Source organism: Corvus hawaiiensis, chromosome 6 (genome assembly GCF_020740725.1).
Source record: "Corvus hawaiiensis isolate bCorHaw1 chromosome 6, bCorHaw1.pri.cur, whole genome shotgun sequence".
NCBI lineage: Eukaryota > Metazoa > Chordata > Aves > Passeriformes > Corvidae > Corvus > Corvus hawaiiensis.
In genome coordinates this window covers 15,517,600-15,543,757 of record NC_063218.1, presented here as the reverse complement: position 1 = coordinate 15,543,757, position 26,158 = coordinate 15,517,600, and the positions used below count along the sequence as shown (strand labels likewise).

The 26,158-nt window shown below is 44.1% G+C and overlaps 1 protein-coding gene across 5 annotated transcripts in view; it reads right to left on the bottom strand.

Annotated features, from left to right (window-relative positions):
• PRIMA1 (proline rich membrane anchor 1) overlaps positions 1-21,185 on the bottom strand; it is a 50,599-nt gene extending 29,414 nt beyond the window's left edge. The window contains exons 1-2 of one of the 5 annotated variants that reach the window (XR_007204342.1): positions 20,931-21,185; positions 14,478-14,628 (exon numbers count right to left, since the gene is read on the bottom strand). Coding sequence is in view for 4 of the 5 variants with exons in the window: in XM_048307446.1 (XP_048163403.1) it covers positions 14,478-14,628; positions 20,931-21,023 (244 nt within the window). In the remaining variant the exon portion in view is untranslated. The remainder of the gene's footprint in view (positions 1-14,477; positions 14,629-20,930) is intronic. The other 4 variants (XM_048307446.1, XM_048307447.1, XM_048307449.1 and 1 more) reach the window with 4 other exon arrangements.
• Positions 21,186-26,158: the final 4,973 nt, after the last annotated feature.

Sequence of the window (26,158 nt, the reverse complement as noted above, 5' to 3'; positions counted from 1 at the left end):
GACTAGAGTGTGCAGGAGGTGAAGGACAGGGGTAGGTCTGCAGGAATTTTCTGAAGGTCACAGGCACTAGAGGAATGCATTGCTCATTGCAAGAAACAGAACTGGAACTGCAGGTGAAAATGCCTGAGCATGGATACAGTCAGTGGGGAAGAGAGCAGCTGGGTGGGGGAGGCTAAGAGTGATGTTCAAGATCTAAGCTTTAGGAGTTACTGAACCTGCACACATTTAGGTTTGGGTTTTGCAGTGGATTTCACTAAAGCCCCATGTTACTGTGCTTTCTTGGTAGGTGTCAGGCAGCTGCTTTTCCTTGGCAGATCTGAGATTCCCATAGAAAATGAACATATCGTAAGGACCAAAATAAAGTAATAGCAGGTGAAAATACCGGTCAGCCAGACATAAGTGAAGCACATTGTGGGGAAGTGGCTTGTGCAAAGTCACTGCACCTCAGTGAGAAAGCCAGGAAAACAAAATGTCTTTTGACTCCTGGCCAGTCCTCCCCTCTGGATCGTGTTGCCTCTTCTTTTGGGAGTAAACACAAACAACTGACTTGGCCAAAACTACATTACAGGGGTGGAAACAGCAAACTCCCTTTTTGACTTCCCAGGCAGGCGCCAGATCTCTGCCCCAGGCCAGCACAGCGACACCATGCCCAGGAGCTCTGTGTGGCCGAGCCCTATAGAAACAAGGTAGGATCCCACAAGGTGCCCTGGAATGGCTCACACTAAGCTTGTGGGATAACCTGTCTTGGTTTTGTACAACTGCAGAGGTAAACTAGAGAACAGTTCAGAGCTCTACGTACATATGGAAATATGCTGATCCATAGAGCAGAGCAGTCCAGGGATTGTCAAACAAAGTAAAAAGGGAAAGTCTGTGCTCCAAACGACTGACAAGCTGAGGGCCAGACCTGCCAGCCTTAATCCTATCCGATTGTTGGTGAAGCTGATGAGACCCATCAGAACTGAGGTACCCCTCAAATAGGGGCAAAACATGCTTTCAGCTGCTGAGGTCTTTTGGAGGAGAGCAGGGTTAGAGAGCACAGAGGGAGACCTCTAAAGCATGATCTGGAGAAGCAGTAGCATTTATAGACCTTGTGGAAAAAAGGCTTTTAAGGAGATTAGATCATTGCTAGCTTCTGTGTTAATACTCAGCTCTGGCATTTATCTTTACAGTGCATGCTCACATCAGCCACTGCCCTCTGATCTGACTTTGTCCTGTGTTTTTCTAACCAGCAGTCTCCCGATGAGATGCTGCTTTTCACTCACCATCTGGTTCTCTCTCAACATAAAGGACTGAATTGTTTTTACCCCGATTAAATCACACCCCGTCACTTTCTGTCCCAAGCAAATGAGAGCTGAAGCCTGTGCCTTGCAAGGCAACCTCCTCCTTGCAGCAACACAAGCATTTAGGAGAGCCTCACGGGCATCGTCACACTGTCTGCTCTTCACAACCTGGATCACTGCCAGGAGGGGCAGCACCAAGACAGTCCTAAGGACACCCCCAAGTAGTCCTAAGTGCTGCCTCTCCATGGGAGCCATAGCTCAGGTGAGCCCTGCCAGACTTGGTGGCCTGTTTTCTGAAATGCAGATGTCGATCAGATTAGTGGGTATCTGGTGCCTCTAAGAAACAGGTCACCAGTGCCAAAGCATTTGCTGTTAAATTAGTACCCTGGAATTTATTTTAGAAGGTAACCTGGTTTCCAGAGGTTCTTAGCACTCTGAGAACCAAGATGCTTAAAGTTGGGTATGAAGATATACAACCTTAAGTTTAATCTTCCTGAGTTTCATGATACAGGCCTTAACCTCTCTGTACCTAGGCAGCATGTCATAGTGGAAGACAGAAATTCCCCTCGGGATGTGGGTTCCAGGCTCAGTTCTCCCCCTTTTTTTGTTTGCTGGGTGATTTTGGGACAATCTCCACTTCAGTTTTGTTTCTCCTTCTCCGGGATGGGAACAGTAGCCCCAGCTTTCCAAATGGTTGCAAAGTGTAGGGATAAAATGTACAGTGTAAGGCTGCATGTCAGCATTGTTGCTGATTCTTTCCTAATTCTTTAATAGAACAGACAAGCCCATTTATAAGTACTTCACCTATATTTCTACAAGAACTAGCTGTATTTCCCTGACCTTTCTGTCAACCACCAATTCAAGGAAACACAGCAGCAAGGCCATAGTCTGTGACAGAACAGCAGAGCACAGTGCTGACCTGGGGACAGTAATTCTCAGTTCTTTTGAACAGAGGCACCACTGAGAGACACAGAGATGTGCCAGCACAGTACCATCCACTTCATTGCACAAACACACAGTCTAACTCTCCAGTGGTGAGTGATGTGCACAGGCACGTTATGAGCACTGGCAATTCTTCAGTGGGGAAAAATCAGTGCTGAACATCATCTGCTTGTCCTGCCAAACTGTGGGACCTCATCATATTACAGGGATGAACATGAAAAAGCATCCAGAAAAAAAGAGGCCTCAAAACACTGAACCTTCATACTAAGTCTGCCTTTGCCATTTCAGAACACTTGGGCTTATTTCCATCAACAAGCACACACACACAGACATGCATACAGATATCTGGGTTTGTTTAGCCTGGAGAAAAGGAAGCTCATGGGAGATATTAATACTCTCTACAACTGCCTGAGAGGAGTTGTAGCCAGCTGAGGGTCAGTCTCTTCCCTCAGGCAACCAGCAACAGGACAGGGGGACATAATCTTAAGCTGAACCAGGGGAGGTTTAGGTTGGACATTAGGAAGAAGTTCTTCACAGAAAGTGTTATTGGGTATCAGAATGGACTGGCCGGGGAGGTGGTGGAGTCACCAGCCTTGGAGGTGTTTAAGGAAAGACTGGATGTGGCTCTTAGTGCCATGGTCTGGTTGACAAGGCGGTGTTAGGTCATAGGCTGGATTTGATGATCTCAGAGGTCTCTTCCAACATAAATGATTCTGTGATTCTGTGAATAACTTCAACACAGGCAGGAAGAGGTTTGCTGCTGGGAATCAGATATGTGGAGACTTCTTCAAGCTGCCTGGGAAAAGGGCTATCTTTGCTTGCAGGCTTATGCCACTGTGCCCTGAGCCATTTAACAACAAACAAAAGTAGGGACCAGTGAAAGAAATAAAGGGCTGCTTCCAAGCTGGAACTCACTAGGTACAGGACATGGATTTTCCCACCTCAATCCCATAGCCAATATCACCTCTCAGGTCCACTGCAGTAAAATAGGTATAAAAATAAATGAATCTTCTGGACAGTTTCTCCCCCAGTCAACCTGTCTTGCTTTCAGGCTGTTTCAGAGGCTGTTTTAGGGCAGAAGATGGGCTCGTCATCAGAACCAGGTATTTCTGAGAGAGATAGGCTCCTTTGTGGGGCAGTGCAGCTGCAGAGGGCAACTCACGGAGGAGCAACTGCCAAGAGCAAAGACATTAAGTAGAAAACTTGCCTCATCCTCCCTTGTGACCTGCTGGCCACCATTCACCTCAGATCAACAGTGAGGAAATGATTAGTAAACAGCACATGGAAAACATCTGTCCAAAATAAGGCGGAGTGGGCCATGGCTTAGGACACTTCCTGAGCGCTAAGTGGTTTGGAGAGCTCATTCAGCATCTATCTGCATTTTTAGGTGATAAAAAGCCCTTAAAAAACTAGGCCTTGCTTCCACTGAGCCTCAGGTACCCTTGGATGAAGGCACCCAAAAGGTGCCATGAAGACAGGTTCTGGTGAGCCTGTTATGGTCCTGTGGTAGTGGCAGTTGTATGGACACTGTAAGCACACATAGTGATAGCCTTTCCAGGTTGTTCATTCCCTTATCTGCTGATATACTCTCCTTTACCAGGGCTTTGCTGAAGCTGTATCATCATTGACAGAGTAATAAGACAAGCCATAGTGCTGTTTTTAACTGTGTGCTCATGTCCAGCCCCTCAGGCTGTCTCCTTTCATTCCTTACTGGATGGTGATGGTGTGGCTGTAGGTGCTGCATCTCACTCCTGGCACAGTCCTCGCTGTGTGATGGTACAGCCTCCTATTCGATGAGACAGGACACATCTGATCAATTCTATAACAATTACTATTACTTTTGAGCCTAATAATAATAATAATAATAATAATCTTCAATGCTTGAGATCCACTAGTCTGAAATACAAAGTTTACAGAGATGAAAACATATCTCTGTTTCAGATATGGTAACTCTGGGTGTCTGATATCGTAGTTGACTCTCTTGAGATCTCCCAGCAGGTTGGTGCAGAGGGAGAAGCAGTGCCCTGGACACTCTTTCCACCATTCCCTGGAAGGTGGGCAAGATGCCTCCTTTTTGAGAGGCCCAGTATGTGACCATCAAGCCTTCTGAAAGCTTATCAATCTTTCAGCTCTTACAGTGAACAGACCTTCCAAGGAGGGATGATATAGGCTGAAATTCAAACAGCTGAAACATGGTTTCAGGAGTCTACACTCTTACAGTGATGACCAGTCTTTCACCAGCAAATGATTAATAAGATACCTGAGGGCTGGCAGATTCAATCCCATAGAAAGAGGACATATTTTCTTGGTATAATGTTTTATACTCAGATTGAATTAAAGTCCAGATTTGCACAACTTCTTAGAGTTCAACAGTATTCACATGAGTGGTGCCATCAGTCACAAGCTAAGCAAAGTGAATAAAATTCTGTGCTACTGGTATTAAGACATGATCTTGTAGATCATTAACAGCTTTTTTAAGAGCTTAGGAACCTCTAGGTAATAGCAAAGATTGGACAAGTCTCACATCTCAGCGCTGACTCTTTCTCAAAATTAGTGCCTTCAGGCAAGTCTGAGACAAAACCAACTACAGACTGAATTTCCTAAAACAGATTGTGGAAGACTTGGAAACACTCTGCATATTTTCCTAATGTGTTAATAGGACAGCTTCTAAGGTACTGGTTTGTGTCCATCTCTGAAAAATCAATGGTTTGCCTCTTGGGCACTCCACTTTATGAAGAGAGTGACTATAATAGACATACATTTTAGATTGGTGAGTGCAGATGGCTCTAAAGGGTTCACTTTACAAAGAAAGCCATATTGCAAGTCATATGTGTAAGTTTTAGGGAACAGCCAGCTGACTATGTAGCTGATACTTGATGTATAGCATCTATATAAACATAATCTTCCTGCTTGATATTATGTGTGTTTTTTCACACTTGTATCACTCCAACAATTCAGTTATTGCTGGAATTAAGGGCTACAGTGATCACTTAAAAATGACCCTGAGCAGATCAATTAATAATTCCCATACCTAGTGCTTTTAAGTTACTTTTCCAAATTTTATTCAGATTCAACTTAAGGGAAATTAAATTGATGACCCACCCGGAGTAAAATGAAACTGAAATGTGAAAGACCTTCCAAACCAGGTGTAAATTTAATTCTAATATAAGTAAAATTACATTTATCAACTAATAATTTTTCATGCAGTTTCCATAAAATACAGAACACTTAAAAAGGCAATTACATCACATTAACAGATTGAGGTATTTCACCATGCCAAATGCCTTATGTGAAGTCCTCAATCACCACTCAGTATATCTGGAACTCCCAGAAAGCTAAAAGACAAGGCACAGCTTATTTTACAATCACAAATGCAAGCAAATTGGTTACAGGTTGCTATCTGCACCGCCCCCAGGCTTTACACAGACCATGACTCCCTACTGAACCTCCAGCAGTGGGCAGCCCGCACGTACAATGATGCCCTGAAAAGCTGAGGCAGAGCACCTGCCCCTTGCCAGACTGAAACAAGGGCTAAACCAAACCCTCCCTGTGCTCCACTGACAGTCATTTCCTTTGATGGTGGCTATGAAATAAGAATATGCATCGCTTCCAGAAGGATAGGAAAATGTCCAGGGATGATTCAAGAGAATCTGCTCCATTGGTAAAAGTCCAGTTTAATAGCAGCATTTGTCAAGGAACAGATCTTTGTCTAAAAATATTTCTAACCAATGAACTGATGAAATACCAGCTTCATTTAAAAGACACTTCAAAATTATAAAATAGTTCATTTAAATAGGCATTAGGGAATGGCAATTTGCTGCTATATTTATGTAGTTATAATGCAATATGATTTACTAGTGGAAGGGTTAAATTAACTTGCATAATTATTAATGACAGATTTTGGCAGCAGCATCAGTTATTAGCCTATATTCACGCTATATTAATGTACACTATGTCCTCACTTTGGGTTAACATCCCAAATTTCCAGACTGCTTCCTTGACCTGCTGCATTGACTTAAATATTACCCTTAAGTTGCAATTACACAAGCAGGGCAACACCTTTACATCATGTTCACAACAATACAATGCACAAAACCCTTACAAGAACATATTCTGAGGTCAGCTGCTTAGCCCTCCCTGCTGGAACAGCTTTTGCCAATTAAGCATTTACTTCTGGCTTGTCAAGATGAGGCACAACTCCTTCTGCCAGGAGCAGGTGAACCTGCAATTACTTGTAAATCAGCAGCCTCTGACTCATCAGTAACTTCACTGAAGATTTGTTATCTTCTTAATCAGTGAAATGGTAGGCATGTACAAATGGACTGCCATCCACAGAAGGAATTAATGTCTTCAGCTTAGCCAACTCCTTCTGCTTAAAACAAAAAAAAAAAAAATCAAGCTGTTGGAGTATGCATCTCAGAGTAGAAAGGACTGTTCTATTGCAGAACCAGTTTAAGATGTGATGGTTCTTTTTAAAAATTAGACAATGGTTTTAATCTATAGACAACAGAATTCCCACTGATTCCTGCACTGCAAAATCTGGCCTGAGGCTCTTACTTTTAAATACTTCAAAATGCATTTTCAAGAGAGAGGATTTTTCCATTATATAGATTTATTACTGTATGAAAAATTCAAAACAAATATGCAAGGTCCCAGAGCAGGGGAAATATTCATCACTTGCCTAAATAAAAATTAGACTTGACAAAACATTTCAGAATTTATTGTGATGAAAAACTCTGAAATGGGAAAGCACTGGAAGCTGTGATTGACCATCTGATCTTACCAGTGTTTCAAACAGAAAGACAGAGATTTTAAAACAGCTCAATATGAGGAGATGTTAGGTGAAAGAGTGACAGCAGAATCCTATCAAGAAAGTATTAGCATGAACCTTTCCAGTCTTACCTGCTTTCTAGTCACTAATCCAGCTCTTCAGACTTAATATAACATCTTAGATGCTCAAACTATTCAAATTTCCTATTTGATTGCTGCTTAAGAAATCTCCTCACCATAAATAATTTTCTTATTTTGACTGAGAGGTGAGGACTTGTAACTTTTACTCCTACCCCAGAAATAACTGAGCTAAATGGAAAAAAATAGCAGCATTTTGAAGTCTTTATGTCTTTGGTGATAAAATCAGAGTGCCTGCAGTTTGAGGCAGAAAATCCAATCATTGCATTTCTGATTTAGATGGGTGAATTCTGCTTAATCCAGTCTTGAATGCTTAATGATTTGGTTCACTGTACTAAGAGAGAAGGTACTGTCTGTGATGTGAAAACAACACGATGGGGACCTGGACTAGACTCTACTTCTGCCATCAGCCATGGCTCCAGGCTGTGGGGTTGGAGTTCAATTTAGATTTGAAAGCCTCAAAATCCTACACCAGTTCTGAGAGTCACATTCCTCCAGTAACACAAAAATGTATGTGGGAGATGACAAGAATTGAATTTTGGTTTTGCTTTGTAAATTATGAACAATGCTCTCATACAAGACTGCAATTCACAGTATGACAGCTGTGTTACCAAAACTGGAAGGGCTTCCCTGTTTCAGCATTCTGTTTGCATTTAAAAAAGTCACTGTCTAGACCAGACTTGCTCTCACAGTAGCAGTCTCTACTGTATTTGTCTTCATGCAGGAGACAATGTGTGCCCTGCCATTTTGGGGCTACTGTAGTTCTCAGCTGTACAGTTTTGGTAGTCACTATGTTGTATGCAGTATGGAGGGAAATGTCTTCCTCATATTATAAAACAAACCCAGCCCCACCTGTTTGCTAACAATTCCTTTGGGCATCACTTGGGAGAAATCCACCCAAGATTCCTCAAACATGTCCAAATATCTCAAAACTACTTTGAACAAGTCTTTCAGGCAGAAGGGCAGTAGGTGAAGGCTGGTCCTGCCAGCTGAGACCTTATGGCCAGCAGCTTTGCAGTGGCTGATTGTAAAGATAGAAAGCCCTCACAAAATGAAGTGCCTAACCAAAGGGAAACTTAAAGTCAGAGCTGCCTGAGATGCTCAACTCCTACTGCTGCAGCCTACATCAGACTGACCTGAGCTGATTATCGGGCATGCCATATTTGAAGACACATTGTGGCCTCCAGGAAGATTTCAATTCATTTTGCAATCACAACTTCCCCTCAACTCCTGGGGGACAATCAGACGTCTGCCAATGACACAAGCCCTTTAGGCATTGAGTAGGCAAACACATCAGCATTCAAGTACAAGAAATGTATTGGTGAGCATCAGGACCATGCTCAGCTTTCCTGCTGGAATAGCGACATAGAGACAGTACTCAGCATGAGGTTCAAACTCATTCTTTGAATCCACACTGGGTCACCTGTGCATCCTACCACCAGGATTTAGGACCCAGAAAAACCCATTTCTTATTCTTTTATGTCCTAGAGCTATACAATGTCTATTTCTATAACAAGTTTTTGCTATGAAAGGCTATTTTAAGAATTAGCAAGACAAATCGGAAAACTCTGGTTACTTTAAAACCCACACAAAGTTTAAGAAGTTCCAGACTCTTCCTGTTCCTCAGATTCCTGCCTAATAGATATACATTGTGGCAGTCCAGAGATGTGTGGCATTCCTCAGCAGTTGGTATTAGGACTGGTGCTGTGTGACATCTCTGTCAGCAACACGGACAGTGGGATTGAGCACATCCTCAGCAAGTTTGCTGACAAGACCAAGATGTGTCATGCAGTCAACATGCTGGAGGGAATGGATGCCACCCAGAGGGGACAGGTTTGAGCAGTGGGCCTGTGCAAACCTCATGAAGTTCAACAAGGTCCTTCACCCACATCAGGGCCATCCCAAGTACAAATAAAATCCGTGAAGAGAATAGATTAAGAGCAGCCCTCAAGTGAAAGACTTAGGGGTGCTGGTGGACAAGAGGCTTGACATGACCCAGCAATGTGTGCTCAGCCCAGAAAGCCAAGTGTATCCTGGGTGCATCAACAAAAGCGTGACCAGCAGGTTGAAGGAGGGGATTCTCCCCTCTACTCCACTCTCATGAGACCCCATCTGCAGTTCTGTGATCAGCTCTGGGCCCAATATAAGGAGGATGGGGACCTCTTGGAGTGAGTCCAGAGGGGGGCATGAAGATGATCAGAGGGCTGGAGCATCTCTTCTATGAGACAGGCTGAGAGAGTTCAAGAAAACTCCAGGGAGACCTTATAGCACCATTCAGTACCTGAAGGGAGCCTACAAGAAAGCTGGAGAGGGACATTTTACAAGGGCATGTATGGCTGAGGACAAGGGGTAATGGATTTAAACTGAAAGAGCATAAGCTTAGATTAGATACCAGGAAGAAATTCTTTAGTGTGCGGGTGGTGAGCCACTGGAACAGGCTGCCCAGGGAAACTGTGGATTCCCCATCCCTGAAAGTGTTCAAGGCCAGCTTGGATGGGGCTTTGAGGAACCTGGTCTAGGGGAAGGCATCCCTGCCCATGGCAGGGGGTGGAACTAGATGATCTTTAAGGTCCCTTTTAACCTGAACCATTCCATGAATCTATGATCTGTCCCAAAAGATCTGAATGTCTTTAGCTTTCCTACTTGCACTGAAGGGACCCTGCATGCTTTCTGAAATTAAGCTGTACATCTGAGCTTATATAGTTGCCAAAAGGTTTCACCCTTCTTGTAGTTGGTCATTTTTATTTTGGCATTTTCATCAGTCCAAATAATTAGTTAATTAGATGCTCTGTCTCCAAAGATAAAGATTTCATCTTGAAAAACAAAATTATACAATTACTGCATGGAGATTAGAGTCCTCTGTGGTGATGTCATTCACTTTGGCTTTGCACTGACATGATCGTGCTTGATCTCAACTGACAGCTCAGGGCAAACTTCTACTAAGGTCAGGAGCTGTAAAGACTTCACTTTGTATGTATGTGCAAGCATCCAAATGTTAGAGACTGGTTCATGTACCCAGACTCAGCTTAAGTTTCCTCTAAATTTTGACTGAAGCAATGTTTGACTGAACACTTCCATCATCCAGAGAGCAGATGGCAATACCATGGACTCCTCACCCAGTATGGGAGAAGGGCAGAGCAGAGACAGCAAATGCTGCTCACCAAAAAGTGAGGGGTACATGCAAGGACATCCTTTCTCTTCCTCATACCATTTTAAAGAAGTCACGTCTGAATTTGTTTTTTCCTAAGACCTTACACAGATTAAAACTGATGCTGACTACAGCGTATGTCTAGCTCTAACCCCTTCCCCCTTTCCTGGTTTGAAAGCCTGGCTTTTACTTCCAGAAAAAGTCCTTTCTTCTTTGCAATGCCCCTGGAGAAACCTGCATGCTCACGGAGTATTTAAGGGTTGACAACAGCTGTTTTTCAGATTTTCAAGGGTCAACGTGACTTGAACTAGCTTAATCTCACGGGTCTGTGAAGCTGGGTTAGAAATGCTGCCTAAACAAGTATTCCATCCACCTTGTCTTAGTCTTGGCTGAAATCCAGAGACAAGGAGGAAAGCAGATGGAGAGAAAAAGACACAGTTAATTAAAGGCCAGGTTCTGAGCATCTCTATTGCCTTCAGGTCATTACAGCCACATCTAGGGAACACACTCAATTTCATTGAAAGTTCCTTCTTCCTTTGCTGTCAGCATCTAAGTTCAGTTGGCCTTAGGCCCCTTAGAGCCTCATGAGCTTTCCTTTCACTTCATCAATGAGCAGTTTTCTAGGCATGGGTTAAAGAGCAGGCTGCTGCTTGCATAAGGGGAGTTACTCCGGAAACATCAATGTGCCAAACTGTCTGGAGGAACTGCCACGGACTCAGGGACCATGTCTCCTGACAGTCCTCACCACTTCATCACACAGTCCCCACCATCCCAGCTACTTCTAACACAGGCTAGAGCCCCTCTCCTTGGAGCCCCTCAGTAAGGTACACATCTGTACTGAACCAGACAGCAGTATCTCCATGGGATGACAAAAAACTCCCTCTGAAATGAAGCTCAGGAAAGTCAAAACTTAAATACTCCATGTGTCCCACTTTGCAAAAAAAGATAAGGGTGAACCAGCAATTCTGAGAGAACCAGCATGCACAGGAAGCAGCATGGCTGACGGCAGCCTTCATCTAGATACTGTAAGGCAGACGAATTCCCAGGAGGAGGCACAGGGTTATGCTGCCATGATGGAATCGGCTGCAGAGTGGAGGCACTGGAGGCAAGAGCAGCAGTTGGATGGGGCACCAGAAACACCAGTGGTCTGTGTGAAGGAGTTAGATAACATGGGGAAAGGAGAGCTGGGGTCATCCCTGAAGGAGGACAAAAGCATTCCATTAAATTTCCCATATTCATGTAGCTTCATTCATTTATTCAGTGCCTCCTCAGGGTGTGCTGAAACACTCCCCACACATTCTTGATGTAAATACACAACTGCAACAGGGAAGTGTCTCCTAAACCATGGAAAGCTGGTGCTCCTAACACTACTTGTGCTTTTAGACTGCCTGCTAAGCTGTGTGTGATTCTACCCATTTTCTGCAGAGGGAATTAGGTTATTTCCCCTCAGAGTAAACACAGCATTTGCCAGCTATTATATGTGAATTCCAGGATTGTCTGCATTTAACAGATTTTGTATAAATCTATCTGCAGGAAGCAGAGCTAAAGATTTGTTGCTGGATCAACCTGTCAATATTGAAATGTCTAAAGAGACACTAAATGTACTGTAATTGTTCCTAAAAGTCCTCAAGCACAACAAAAGCCTTTCAGGGAGTGATTCAGCTGTTCACAAACAGTTATGCAGTGCCATCCCATACAGCCAAGTAGGGTTTGTAAAACAATCAGGTGGGACTAACAGGACACACAGAAGGTTCCCTGCTTTTTCACAGCAGCAGCTGGAGGCCACGTCAAAGAGCACAAGATGCTTCATACAGCAGATAACTGAACTGTTAGTGTCTGTAGTGACTGGATAGACAGGATTTTTGCATCTATTGGCTTTAATCACCCAGCCCAAACCATGGTAACTGCTTTAAAGTTGATCTAAATCTCCACCAATATTCAGTTTGTTTGCAGAGAGAGCTTTTAAGGACGGTGCCTAGCAGACTGCAGCCTTTTGCACCTGACAAAGCCCTGAAAGCAATTCCAGCATCTTTATGTAGTACCTCATGGCACAGACACTGTACCTTGTAAAGGTAAAAATCTTGCAGCTCCTGGACTGCTGTTTTTTTGCAGAGGTCTTTTCAGTACTAAACTTTATTCACTTAGAAAGTGCAAAGTGCAAGTCTAGCATCAACCACTTCACGACAGCTTTTGGCTCTTTACTTCCCTCTCCTCTGAATACCATTTAAAAGCACTATCTGTAACATCAATATTTAACCACGAGGCTTGTTCTTTCTCCCAAGGAAGGGGATTGCTGTACACATGGACTAATCACAGTGCCTAGACAGCTGATGATAATGAAAGCATCTTTCAAGATGAGACACTTGATTGCTACTCTAAAGCGTACCAGTAAAAGAAATGTGGAATCTCTTTTTTTCATTGTATTTGAAATGAAGTCACTTGCTTAAATATTAGTCATCTGGATTTATACAGCTCATTTTTAGAACTGTGTTAGCACCTGGCAATCCAGCCTGAGAAAGCATCAGGCTATCCTAGTCACAGGCCCATTTGGTTTCTTGTTCTTCTTTTTGCAGTGTGTGACAGACTTCCTTTTTTCTGACATGATTTCCTTCCCACTTGACAGGGGACATATTCATGCACTCAGAGCAGCTGCCTGATGGAGAGGAAGCAGCCTGGCAGTGGTGCTCCCTTCCCAGTGCAGCTGGTCAGCAGGGCTGGTCCCTGTGACAACCCTCCGCCACATCTCATCCCCCTCAGGGCAACGGGGTACCCCAGGTACAAGAAAAGAGAGTGACAAAGTACCTTATTTTCTGTCTGTGATACAAAGATCAAGGTAATTTTCAATATTACTGTCCATGACATTTTCCTGAACACTGAAAGAGATTTTTCCTGCTATAAAAACCATCCCTCTCTGCTTTCCCAGCTGTCTTTGTACTTCCTTTCCCAAGTGTTTCACTGTTGGTTTTTCTCTGCCTTTGCCTTAATTTTCTGCAGTGTAGCACAAGTACAAAGCATGCTCCTGGCAGAAAAGACACTGAAAAATTCTGCCTGTCCTCTGCCTGACTAAAAGCTGCGCAGAAGCCTTCTTTATGTCTTATGCACATCTGGAGATGGTGCTGATAAAGACAAACAGCCAGATGATGATACCTAATGATTTATTTTTCCTTGGGGGAAGTGCTGAGGATACTGGATACACTAAGCAACACTGCTCTCATGAGAGTTTATATAAGCAGGGAGAAGAACTAATAGGCAGCCTTATAGGGAAAGATGAATTTATGAAAATGCATAAGCTTTAAGGAGATTTACTGGAATACCAAACACCCAGGACCCAGCCTGTGTCCCTGAACCCAGTGGGTGCATACAGAACTGGGAAGCTCTGTCCCACTGTGCAGGGACCATGGGGACAGCTATCACTCCCCAGAAATTATCTGTATGTCAGGGATCACAGGAACACTGATGTGGAAAGCAGCGGCAGAGCTAGCCAGCAGGAATTGAAGGCACCAGGTGTGCTGGTCATGGGGATGCATGGCTGGAAATTAGGAGGAGCTTGGATGTGCTGGGTAAGGCTCAGTAAGCACTGATTTGTATGAAGAGAAATAAATGAGTCTTAGCCTGTATGTGCATTAGTGGGAAAACTTCTCCCTTGCCACTGACTCCTGACATGCCTCCTATTTTTGTAACAGTTGTAAGCAATTTAAAACCAGTGAGCCTGACTCACTGCTATGGTAAACTGTAGTGCTCCAGTGTCTTGACAACAGTCAAACGTACTGAATGGTCTAGACAGAGTGTTTGGATTTTTGTCTGCTTATAAATTAATTTGCCTTGGAGCACCCAGACCTTCAAGCTGCAAACCTGGCTAAAAAGGAGGTCATGCAACTCAAGGGGCAGCACAGCACTGTCTCCGTAGGAAAGCATTTCCCAGGGCTAGGGGATTAGGGAACCATTTAAAACCAGAAAGTCATATATAACACAATGAAAGGAGGGAATTTCTCTGGCTTTCCTCCAAAAGCCAAGAATTATTCATTGATCAGAAAACAGATCTCCATCTCTACTGAGAACATTTCTTCTTCCATTTGCTAAGTGGAAAATGACAAATGAGCTAGCTGTGCCCTTTCCCACATCCTTTCTCCTGTATGTCCAGGTGTCCCCATCACTTTGTCCTTCTTCAGCACAGCACAACTGTACCAGTAGCTACTTACTTGGCACCGCTAGCAACCTCGGGGGCGGTGGAGGTGGAGGAGGCGGTGGTAACAGTGGAGGTGGCCTGCACTGGCAAATTTCCTGGCAGCTCTCTGTAAATTTCTCTGCTACAGGCTTGGAGCATGACTTCTGGGGCTCACCCTGAGTGATCTGTGAAGAAACAAGTCATTGCATGAGCAGCAGAACAGTGAAAACTGATGAATCTGTTTCTTAGACTTGAGTACCTGAGTGGCACCTCAGATCTGTAGTGAGAACTGAGCTAATGTTCCTAAGATGTCTCTTCCCTATGTGGTCCCCATTTTAATTTTTTTTTATTTAACACAATATCTTCAAGACCTCTTTCCCTCTGTCAAATTTGGTTGAAATTGGGCAGCTGGTTTTTGAGTTATTATGGGGTAAGGAGAAGGCAGGCAGTGGCAGACAATATGATTGCATAAGCCTTCTTTCCTTAGGAAAGCCATCTAGCAGCATGCATTGTTCACAGGGTCATTGCTGCAAGCCAAAGAGAGCTAATAAAAATTACAAGACAGTTAGGGTCAGGATTATGTTCATTTTCCTTATGGCAGAACTGAAAGCCAGAGGACATCTCTCCTCTGCTTTGCCAGCCTCACTTGGAAGTTCACAGAGGATTTCACGGGGTGTTTCACTTCCTGCCAAGAGGAGAGGCTACCCGCATTTTAATCATCTGTGGACCACAGCAATAACATGGTTAAAATAGAAACGCCACTTTGTAGCCTCTGCAAGATGCAGTGCTGGCTAATAATAAAAGTGAAGATGAGGCATTGCAGAACCCAAGTATAAACATCACTTGGCCATGGACAATGATTTAGCCAGTACTGGTATATGATACATTCAGTAGCTTCATCTAGTCATGACAAGGACCATTTATTAACAGCATGTTTTTCTTATCATCAGTAGTATTTACATAACTATGGATTCAAGGAATAGTCACTAAAATTCAGTAAAATACAATGCTACAAAATGGAGTCAGTCCCCAATGAAAAGGAAATTTGCTGAGCATCACAGAAGCTTCTGAGTGGTGTTAACTTCAGAGGTCTCTAAGCCAGCTCTTCTTGAATGACTTATACTGGATACAATTTTGAAGAGACAAAGCGAAGCCTGAAAGATTAATAAGCATGTTATCTAACAAGCACTTTGAATGTAAGTATTAGGAGACCGCCTGGGACAGACTTGTGTCCTGCTGAAGCTAAGCAGAGTTATGCTAGCATATTGTCTTGTACAGTCTGGTCTCAGGCGGGTTATTGTCCTAATAGTTTTGGCCTAACATCACCTTCTTTAATGAGCTTTTTTCCACAACATGTTGGTCATTACAAAGAGGATGTCTCATGCCATGCTTTCTGATCTGTTTTAGGCAGGCTTCTTCTGCCTCTCTGCCAGGGTCACCCAGGGTTGCCTTCTCCCCACTTCTCTCTTCTGCCCAAGCTTTGGTTCCCTTCCCCTGCCAGCTCTGAGCACACAGTCTTTCTCCTCTCCTCGCTCAAGCCTGGCCCCCAGCACAGCCAGCGTGCCTCTCCCACTACCCACAGCTGGGCACCAAGAGGGCTGCACTGCCTCTTGGCTGCAGGAAAGCTGTACACAGTCATTTTATATATTTCTGGCCAAAAAGAGAGACGTGGCTAATTAAAACAACATCACTGCACAAAGGACGTGTTCACATGCGTAGGAGGTTTCTAAATGCAGAAAGACGCATTACTCTGGCCTCAGGGAAATGGAGGTAGGGCTTTGTTGATTAAATATTATAGGGAGGGAGAAAAGAATAGAAAAGGCTACATGTAGCTGAGTTGGAAGGACAGCTCAGCACAGCATAAAGCAGAAGGCTCAGTTCTTTAAACAGCTTGTCTAAATCTATTACCAGACATAGGGAAAAACAAATTCAGCACAAGTGCTTTCCAACTTTCCCCTTCACCATCAGGTAACAGTAAGAGGATGGTTTAAGACCATCCCAGAACAGCTTCCAGGAACTTACACAAACTCTCTCAACACTCTAATGAATCAAAGTGACTTGGCTGCGTAATCCCTCATGACTAGTAATAAATCTGTCTGCTAAGAAGGTTTACTTGTTTTTAAAGTAAGGGATCCCAGGCAGCAGAATATCCTCCATGCTGTTTCAGCTCTTCCAACACTGCTCACGTGAGGGGCTGGGGTCCAGGCACACTCCCAAAGAGAGCCCTGTGAGAGAAGTGTCCTTCCCATGCAGTGTTGGGGGCACACCTGGAGTACCTCCTCGTTCAACAGGTGTGACAAGATTTACTGTGCTGGCAGAAGGAGGAGGGCAACACCTCTACACTGGTCTCAGCAACTGATTAGGAAGCAACTATTAACTCCTAGCTACAACTACTGTCCCCTGCCTAGGCCCTTGGTTATTGAATCCTGTGAGCTCACTCCAGTCTTGCAGGATGCAGTGTGATGGGAGAGGATGGACACAGGGAAGAATAACATTGAGCAGACTTAGAGCCAGCTTTGTTTGCAGACCAGAAGCAGCTTTGCATATGGAAGTCTGAAGACAGTGCTGGTATAGCAAAGCTACATTGACTTATTGCTCTAACTTAATATCAACCAGAACCAAAGGCTTGCTCTGTCTTTTTTTAGAGCTATTGACTGTTTTTAAATCCCTGGAGGCTCTCCTACCTTAGGCTGGTAATAGTGTCCTCAGAAAATTGTGGATAATTTTCTCAATTACTTTGCAGACAAGATTAACCCCATACATGACCAGTCACTTGCTGCTCCTGCCTACTTTAAAAATATTATTTTAGAGGGAAGAAAGAAAGAAAGAAAGAAAGAAAGAAAGAAAGAAAGAAAGAAAGAAAGAAAGAAAGAAAGAAAGAAAGAAAGAAAGAGAAAAAAGTTGCTCTGTTTCTCAATACTTTAGCCTGAACCTCTATAAAAATTTCCCATGATCATTTTTAAATAGTCAGGAAAGAACTGACATTTAAAAGTATGGGCTTTATCACCTATTTGTTTCCCTTTTCCTGTCACTGGGTAAAATGTGTGGCTGTTAGAAAACAGAAGTGGGAACATAAATATTACCTTGACAGGGGTTTGTCTTAAAGGTTTAGTTTTAAAAACAAAGATATTTTAAGGTGGTTGAAATCTGCCAGGAAAAGGAAAGACCCAAATCGAGGTTGAGGGCCTCAAGGAGAGAAATAGTCAAGGACTGCAGCAAGAAGATAGAACAGTAACAGTAACATAAAGCAGCAGATAACAGTAGCAAGAGAGAAGCAGGGCAAAAAGAAAGGCATTTGGCTCCTTTTCAAGGAAAAAAATCTTCCTGTTGATGTCTATTAGTCTTCTTATGAAAGAAATGAAGGCTATTACTTGTGTCTTCTAAAGGTAATCAGAAAAAATCACTAGAAAATATGCTTTAGGGAACAATCTTGCTCTGGCAGAAGATGATGAAATAATACTCCGTGTTTCTTTCTTACTGTCTGCAATTCAAGGTAAGCTGCCTTTACAGCATGTGGCTGGAAAAGAAAAGCATTTTGAAAGAGCCACACCTTTCTATGGCCAGGTCATCTAAATGAACCTGGCCTCAAACTTCACGGCTTATTTGTTCTGCTGGACTCTTCCATGGCCCCAGAATGGCTCTGGAATACCCTCGCAGGTAAGGCATAACTAGAAACCCACCAGGCACCCACCAGGCTGCCAGGCAGTTTGTGGCACAGAGGTTGCCTTGGCAAAGGGATCACCTTTGGAGACGGATCCACAGGGTTTGCTCCCTAGCTCTTCCAGACATTCCTCCAGGTGCTGGAGGTGCCATGAACACCTTTTCTTGGCCTATCTGAAACTTTTGCTTGTTTGGCACGAGGCTTTCTTAACACACTGAGCAGTTGGCCAGTCTAGACATATGCTGCCTGGACTTCAAGCTGATGAATTTTTTCCCTGCTCTGAAAATATGTAGAGTTGACTTTATGGATTTGTGCATTTGATGTGAATATGTTTTGCAAAAAAGGACAAATGTTTTAAAATACTTATGGAAATGAAAATCTGATCCACAAATATCCAGGGAAGAAAAAACAATGTGATAACTGGAGGTTTCCTTTTGCAGTCTCTGTTGAAGTTTGTGCCTGTGGCATATTTCTCTTTAATTCAAGATTTCTTTTAGAAACAGTGATCCTAGTCCTGCTTTGCATACAGTGGAAGAATAAATCTGCATGTGGAACTGTTTAGTATTTCAGTAGAGTCCCATGGGGTTGCAGCAGTCCACAAGTACATTCCACAGAGTGGGATAGGAAAAGAGGATTAATACAGTCCCTGGAGGGTGGCCTTCTTGTGACTTTTTTAATCAGGTAAAAGGAGGAAAGCTTTAAAAGAAAAGTACAGTTGACTGAAAAGGCACAGAGACCTCTAAAAGCCTGCTGATGTGGCAAGAGCTTTGTCTCTTGGAAGCAGTCTACAGAGATGAGATGAGATGAGATGAGATGAGATGAGATGAGATCTCTACACCACTGCATAAATCCCAGGACAGCTCTGTGCAATTCACATCAGAGTTAATCCAGATCCATGTTTACAAAACCAGAAAAAATGTCACCCTGCTATTTATCATGACCCTTTCTGCTCTTTTTTAAATTATGTCAAAAGCCTCTGACAGAATCATCCCTTCCTTCTTGTCACAGAACTGGCTACCACGCTAATAAGGAAAGATTGTGGGTTTTGTCTTGGTTTTGTTTTTAGTAAAATAAATGCTTCTCCTTTGATTAGCATCTGGCTGATTCTCTTAAGTGTCTCACGGCAGGGCATAAGGAGGCAATGCAGAGGTGGGAGGGAAGGCTATGCCACACTAAGTCCTTGTGGGGACAAATGAGTGAAGAGGAGCTGGAAGATGTGAGAAAACATGACTGTTGCTATAGATGGAGCAGGGCAGAGGAGCGACTGCAACACTACAGAATTAGTCAAGGAGAGAATGGCTTGTGAGACTGAAGATAAGAGCAAGGATTATGACTCAACACGGGGAAGGGAATCATGGGAGGGGTTCAAGGATGAAGGAGTTTCAGTCACAGGAAGGATGGAAGGCTGGCATGCCAGTGAGCATTCCATACCTGCCCTTCCCTTTGGAACCTGCTGATGGGAGCCCTGGACATAGCCTAGTTTTGGGAAAACTGAAAAAAAGTTTGAGAGTGACCAGGCTTATTGCTTGTTCTTCAACACAGCAGCAAGTAATAGCACAAGCACAGTTGATGAACGGGACACGCATCCAAATTCCAAAGTATTGCAAAGAAAGGCTGGTGGACTCCTTGGCTTTTGTATTTCTCAGAGCCTGTTTCAATTTTTATAAATGTAATTATTTTCGAAAATTTGCTTTAGATCATGTAAATAGTTTGCCAGAAAGATGTTTATCCAAGGTCTTTTTTTGTCTGCTCAACTGACTGATCAGAGAGAGGCTGCAGGAGGCATCTCTTTTCACCCAACTGCGCTTCCCTGAAAAATGCACTTATAGTTTAACTTTAGATTAGCTACCTGAATACTTGAGGAGGACAGCAGGAAGGTAGAGTTGGCAGAAATTTTTATGATGGGGATATTGGTTTAAAGGTGGTTGTTTTTGTTGTATTTCTGTTCATTTTAATCCATAAGGAGCACAAATCCTCTTTGTCATTCATGGCAAGAGAAAAGATGCTAAAACAAACAACATCTCTCTTTAATCTCTTGGGAGTCACTAAGTTTAGATCAGGGAGTAAAAGATGCGGACTCTCCACTTTGTTTTTCCAAGAAAGAAACTGTAATTGGTCTGTTCTTGAACGGCACTTGGCTGGCTCATCAATCACTTCTCTGAAGACATATATTATAAATAAACTTTAAAATATTGAAGTGACGCATTTGAGTTGAGCTTTGCTGCTGTTCTGATTCTCCAAACTGGATGGGCGCTCTCCCTCACTGTATACCAATTTCTCCCAGTCTCTCTTGCTGGCCGCCCACATTACAATCAAGGTCACACAACACCACAGCGTCGGAGTTGGCAAAAGCTGATTCAGCCCTTTACCCAGAAAATCCTCAATTTAATTCGCAATCAACACCGAAAACCCACGGCAAGGCATGATCGCCGGGGCTCCGCTCCGCCGCTGCCTCTTTCCGTGCATCTTTGCCACCTACAGCAAAATGCGCTTCCCAACCCTCTGACCGCCGGCGCGCCGAAGAAAGTCAACTCCATCCTGCCGGGACCGAACACGCTCGGACCGAGTTCAGCGCTCCGGGGCTGGCACCGGCCGCCCGTCCCGCACACCCACCGTCCCGCAGCACCCAGCGAGGGGGGCCCTCACCGGGGACCGCAACAGCTCTCCCGGCTCGGGGGCCGCCCGCGCGACCACCGCCCCACCACGGCCTCCTCCCCGCAGTGCCGGGGGTGCCGGAGGGGCTCTGCCCGCGCCCCCGCTTTTCCCCCGCCCAGGCCCCGCCGCCCCCCGCGCCCCGCAGCTGCGAGCGGGCTCGGGCGGCCCTACCTGGAGGGACCCCCAGAGCGGGTGGAGGGCACAGTGCAGCAGCAGGGAGGGCCAGCAGTAGCGGAGCAGCCCCAGCAGCTGCCGGAGCAGCATCCCTCCTGGGCGGGCGGGCGGGGGCGCGGGCTCCGGGCGACCTGGGGAGGGAGCAGAGCGAGCCGGCAGCAGAGGCGTTGGCTCGCACCCATCCCCGGAGCGCGACTGTCCCAACTTTAATTCTGGAGGGGAGGGAGGGAAGGCGGGAGGGAAGGAGGGGGGAGGGAGGCAGGGAGATGGGCGGGTGGGGAGGGGAAAGAGTGGTCGGGAAAACCCAGAGCCCTGCAAGTCCCGGCTCCCTCAGCAGGGAGACGCGCCTCCACCCCCGCCCTGCCCGCCTCTCTCCTCGCCCGCCCCGCCGGCTTCCCCTCCCCGGGATACTCCGGCTGTCGCCGCTAGCAGCCTCTCCGTGCCGGGGGCTTCCCGGCCGGCGCTCACCGCTGAGCTCGCGGCTCCCTCACACACGGGAGGAGAGCGGGCGGCGGGAAAAGTTTAGAGCCGGGCACGGGGGAAAAGAGGCAGGGCCAGCGCCGGGGCCGGAGCCGGAGGGGAGAGGCGGGGAGAGCGGCGCGGCCGCGCAGCCCGGGCACTGCATCTCCCCCTAGCCCGCCGCCGCTGCTGCAGTGATTTTTCAAGCCCATCGAGGCAGTCCCTTCCGCGCACGGCTCCCCTCGTCTCTCCCTCCCCGCCCGGGCTCCTCCCGGCGGCAGCTGCCCTCCGCTGAGCCCCGCCGGGGCGGCCCCGGGCGGCTCGGGGACCTGCGGCACCCGCTCCCGCCCCCTCCCCGCAGCCGAGAGCGGGACTGACCCAAAGGGGAAGCGCGGGACGAACCGGCACCCCTGTCCTGGAGGAGCCTCATCCGAATTGCGGCCAGGTGGTTTTGGGGTTGGTAGTTGTTGGTGTTCACCCCTTCCCTCACGAGTGATGCAAGGGCTTGTCCTGTGACAGGCAGGACATGGGGCTGGGTCGGCCCGGTGTCTCTGGGATGTAATAGGGAAGATGCTTCATGGCATTTGTGTTTCTAACAAAACACGCGGAAATGTGTAATAGTGCTTGCAGGAAAGTGGATAGACCACCTCCCCAATATCAAGGCACCACAGTCCGGCTTCTCCACGGGAAGGAAACAGTAGAAAACAAAGTTTCAGAAACAGTAGTGCTTCCAGTGAAGCACTATAAAAGCAAAACAGCTGCTCTGTGAATGGTGGCTATTGCTGAAAGTTGGGCCTTGCGGGTATCAAGATGACCATAAAACATCTTTTGTTAGGTCCATGACACAGGGATCCTGTTTCCAATGTTTCAAATGCAGTACGGACATGGATTTGAACAAAATACTAGTTCCAAGGTTTACATTTCATATCCAGTGATGAATGAGTTTGAGGATATTGACTTTAGTTTTTCTTTGTATTTCTTGCACTCACTGAGCCGAGTTTAATCATCAGTTTCATAAAAATCTGCTCAGAGAAGCAGGAATGGGAATACATTAATCTCCGAACTGATACACAGCTAAAATTCTTTTTCCATGCCACTGTTACATTCATTTCATGTCCATTCATTTCAGCCCCGACAGGCACTGTTTTAAATGTCAGGACTATCAGGCCCAGCAGCATTTTACAAATGAGAGCAGCACACTAGAATTTAATGGTGTTACACCTGAGTTGAGGTAGAGTCATTGAACCTAGGCATCTATTTGTAAATCCCTGTCTTCTGGTTTTATAAAAGCAGAATACAGAGAGGCAGAGATATTATGGTCCTAGGTATAGGCTGTAATTGTACAGCAAAGATATTTTCTGTAATGATGCTGAAAAAGATGGCGTCCTTTTCTGTAAGCCTACTGTGTAATACACAGGGCTTAATATATTGTGCTCATTCAATTATAGTTTTAGTGAGCTGGAGTCACAAGAGACAGCAAAGCTTTTCAGGCTTTCTGGTGATTTCCTGAAGGTATTTCAGCACTTGATCACAGTACAGAACATAATAAATTGCACCATCTGTATACACAGTCCTTGGTTCCTGACAGAATGAGAGATAAGGCTTTAGGCATTGCACGCCAAAAAAAATACAACACAGATTTATTTTCTTTCAGTATTTACAATGCCTTAATGTCTGAAGAACTGTGGATTTTCCTGCCATTAGCAATTGCCCAAGTAGCTGTCTCAAAGCTCTGTTCCTGTGGTTCAAAGACAACCCAGGGAACTGAGGAGACAGAGCCAAACTCAACCCACAGTCACACGGAAGCAAGTGCAATCAGGGATATTGTTCTGACACAAACAAGAGCAGAGTTTGGCCCAGGTAATCAGCATCTTTTCTGTCTCACACTGGTAATTGACAGTTCCCTTGGGAAAATGATTGGGCTGCAAATATATTAAATCCAGCCTTTGGACCCAGTCATATGGTCCACACAGAAGCATACTTCCCATTAGTCTGGATGGCTGAAGAAAGGGCTGAATGTGTACCCTGTTCTTGTCCACATGACACCAGTACTTTTCATTAATTACTTCAGCTTCTCTGTAGTTTCTATGGAGAGAAAATAGAGTCTGGGAATTTTTTCCACTTATAAGAAAGATGAATGATATAATGCTTGCAAGACTGTAGGCCCTGAATCAATGACAGGCTTGGAATATGTTTTGCTTAATAATGCATTCAGTATTTTGTAGCACCAGGACTGGTACGTGGAAGAACGTGATGATTTGTCTGCAGCAGTCACACTACTGAAGTTTGGAGAAGGATAATGGCTAGGGCTACCATCCTGGAACCAGAACCAGGATTTCCTGGGATGTAGTCCCACTACCACCAACTTCCTCTGCTACCTTGGGCATATTTTTAAAATTACCTATATCAGATTCCCTGCCTGTCAAAACAGCACAATGAGATTCAGCTACCTGAAATTCTTACTGTGTTTGGTGGGAAAGGCAGTAACAAGGCCCTGTCCTCCAAAATGTGTTTAGCCCATCACAGAAACATGGAACAGTACCAGATCCTTTGCTGGTGAGATCAACAAAGGTCTGTACTCTTTTTCAGTGCTCTGAAGATAAAAAGTGATTTATAAGTGTTACAGCTCAAAATAATAACTTACACTATTTCAAAAGGTTTTTTTGTTTTGTTTTGTTTTCAAAAAAAGACTGCACAAACAGCATCATTTGAGCAGTCTCTTGAAAAATTTAAGTCAAATATTAATATCCAATGGAATTATGACCATTACTCTTTTCCCCTTTCATCTTTGGTCTGATTAACAAGGAAGAATATTTATCTTATTTACTTCATGTTTTTATTTCTTAAACAATTGCTGGTAATCGGAGAGATCTTGATTAACACTCCAATGCAGCAACTACTCCAGAAACATTAGTAAGGATTGCAACACTGATTAGCTGTACAAACAAATATTATCGTATTCCTTTAATCTTAAGTAGCCATAATGGTTATAATGGACTTTAAGAGGCTATTTATTTTGTTGGTATTGATGGAGTTTACAACATAAATTCAAGTGTTCAGAGAACACAGGAGAAGGTTCTCTTTGACGTTGACTTGTCAAAACTTTATTAAAATCAATAGATATTCCCCAGTCTGACTTTAGGCAAGTTTTGTCCCTATGTCTTTAGAGACATCAGAGGGGTTTTAGCTGTAGCCAGTAGCAGAGGAAGTAAAGGCGACCTCTTCTCAGGCTCTGTGGTCAGTCAGGCCTAGAAAGAATCCACTTAAGCTTTTTTTGCTAATGACATTTCTGGATGCAAGTCAATGAACTCGAGAAGAGTGTCCAACCTGGTGAAATGCTAGAAAATATAAACAGAAAACATTTCAGCACTGACTTTTCAAAGCCTTCTTCAGCCTGGCATGGTCTGTCCCAGATAAATTTTTGGGTTTGAGTCTAGAAAAACATCAGCAAGCAGGTAAATGTAGAGCATCACTTTGGCTTGCACTGAAAATATTTTTGTTGCTATTTTAAAAAGATATTTTTATTGCTCTGTATATCTAAAGCAGTGCTTTCAACATGTGGAAAAAAATTTATTTGTTTTGGATTTAAAGTTTCTAGCCAGAAATCCACAATTTATTGGGATTGGGATGTTTTTAGAAGATCAGAAATGAATAATTCTGCTGCTGTCACAGCAGCAGAAACAGTGGAGGAAATTGCATTTCTTCAAATACCATCATCTCTTCCCAGGGAGGCCAGAGAATTCTTCTTGATGATCCCAATTATTTAATAAAACTGAGGACCACGCAAGTAACATATTTGATTTTTGGAAAATTTGATTATTTAATTGTTCATTATTTCCAACCTGTAGGAAAAGATTCCCAACTTTGAGCATATCTAGAATACATTTGTATAACAACAGATTCTTTGGTTTTCATGATATTCAAGTTTTGGAAATGAGTTTTAAGTCTCGTAAGTATCTGAATTTCAGTAAGTGCTCTTAAAGTTTTATCTCAGATAAATACAGACTATTGCACTGCATCTGGAAAACAATGGCAGGGTGTTTCCTTTTCCTTGACCTATAGGTCAGAATACTGTAATCAAAATCAATGCCAGTTTAAGTGAGGAGTGAATAGGACCAACATGGAAATTTGCATCATGTAATCTTTATCTTGTGTTCTCTCACCTGAAATTACAGGACACAGTAGATTTTTATTCATTGCCAAAAAAGCTGTGGCTATACAAGCCACAAGCCCGTTCTTGTATTTTCAGTTTTCTTGCTCTGAGATGCTGCTTTCAGTGAAAAACAGGCCTTCTGCTTACTCACTTTCAGTAGTTTCTCACATTTTGTTCTCTTCACAAATGGATTTGCTCAGCAGTATCCCTGCTCTTTGTTTATAAATATAAAGGTAAAATGTGTGGGATTAGTTATTAAACTGTCCAGAAAAGTCCTAGATGTAAGGAAGAGATTGTATGCCCCAAATATGTCTTTTTTTCAGCTTTATCAATTGTTCACACAACACATTACTTCTTACATATATTACATTTTCAATCCCTCGCAACTTTATAATGAAGTCCCAACATGCTGAGTGAACTGCAGGTTGCAGCAATCACTTAAGTGCTATATCACTTTTTCACTCATTATACATTGCTGCTTAGGTTTCCAAGATTAAGTACTTATTATTTGAATGTGTAAAAGACAGTATGCAAGCATTGCCTTCACATTTACTCTTGAACTCTGTTTGCCAGATCTTATGGAAACGGATGGATGGCAAGGACAGGGCTGAGT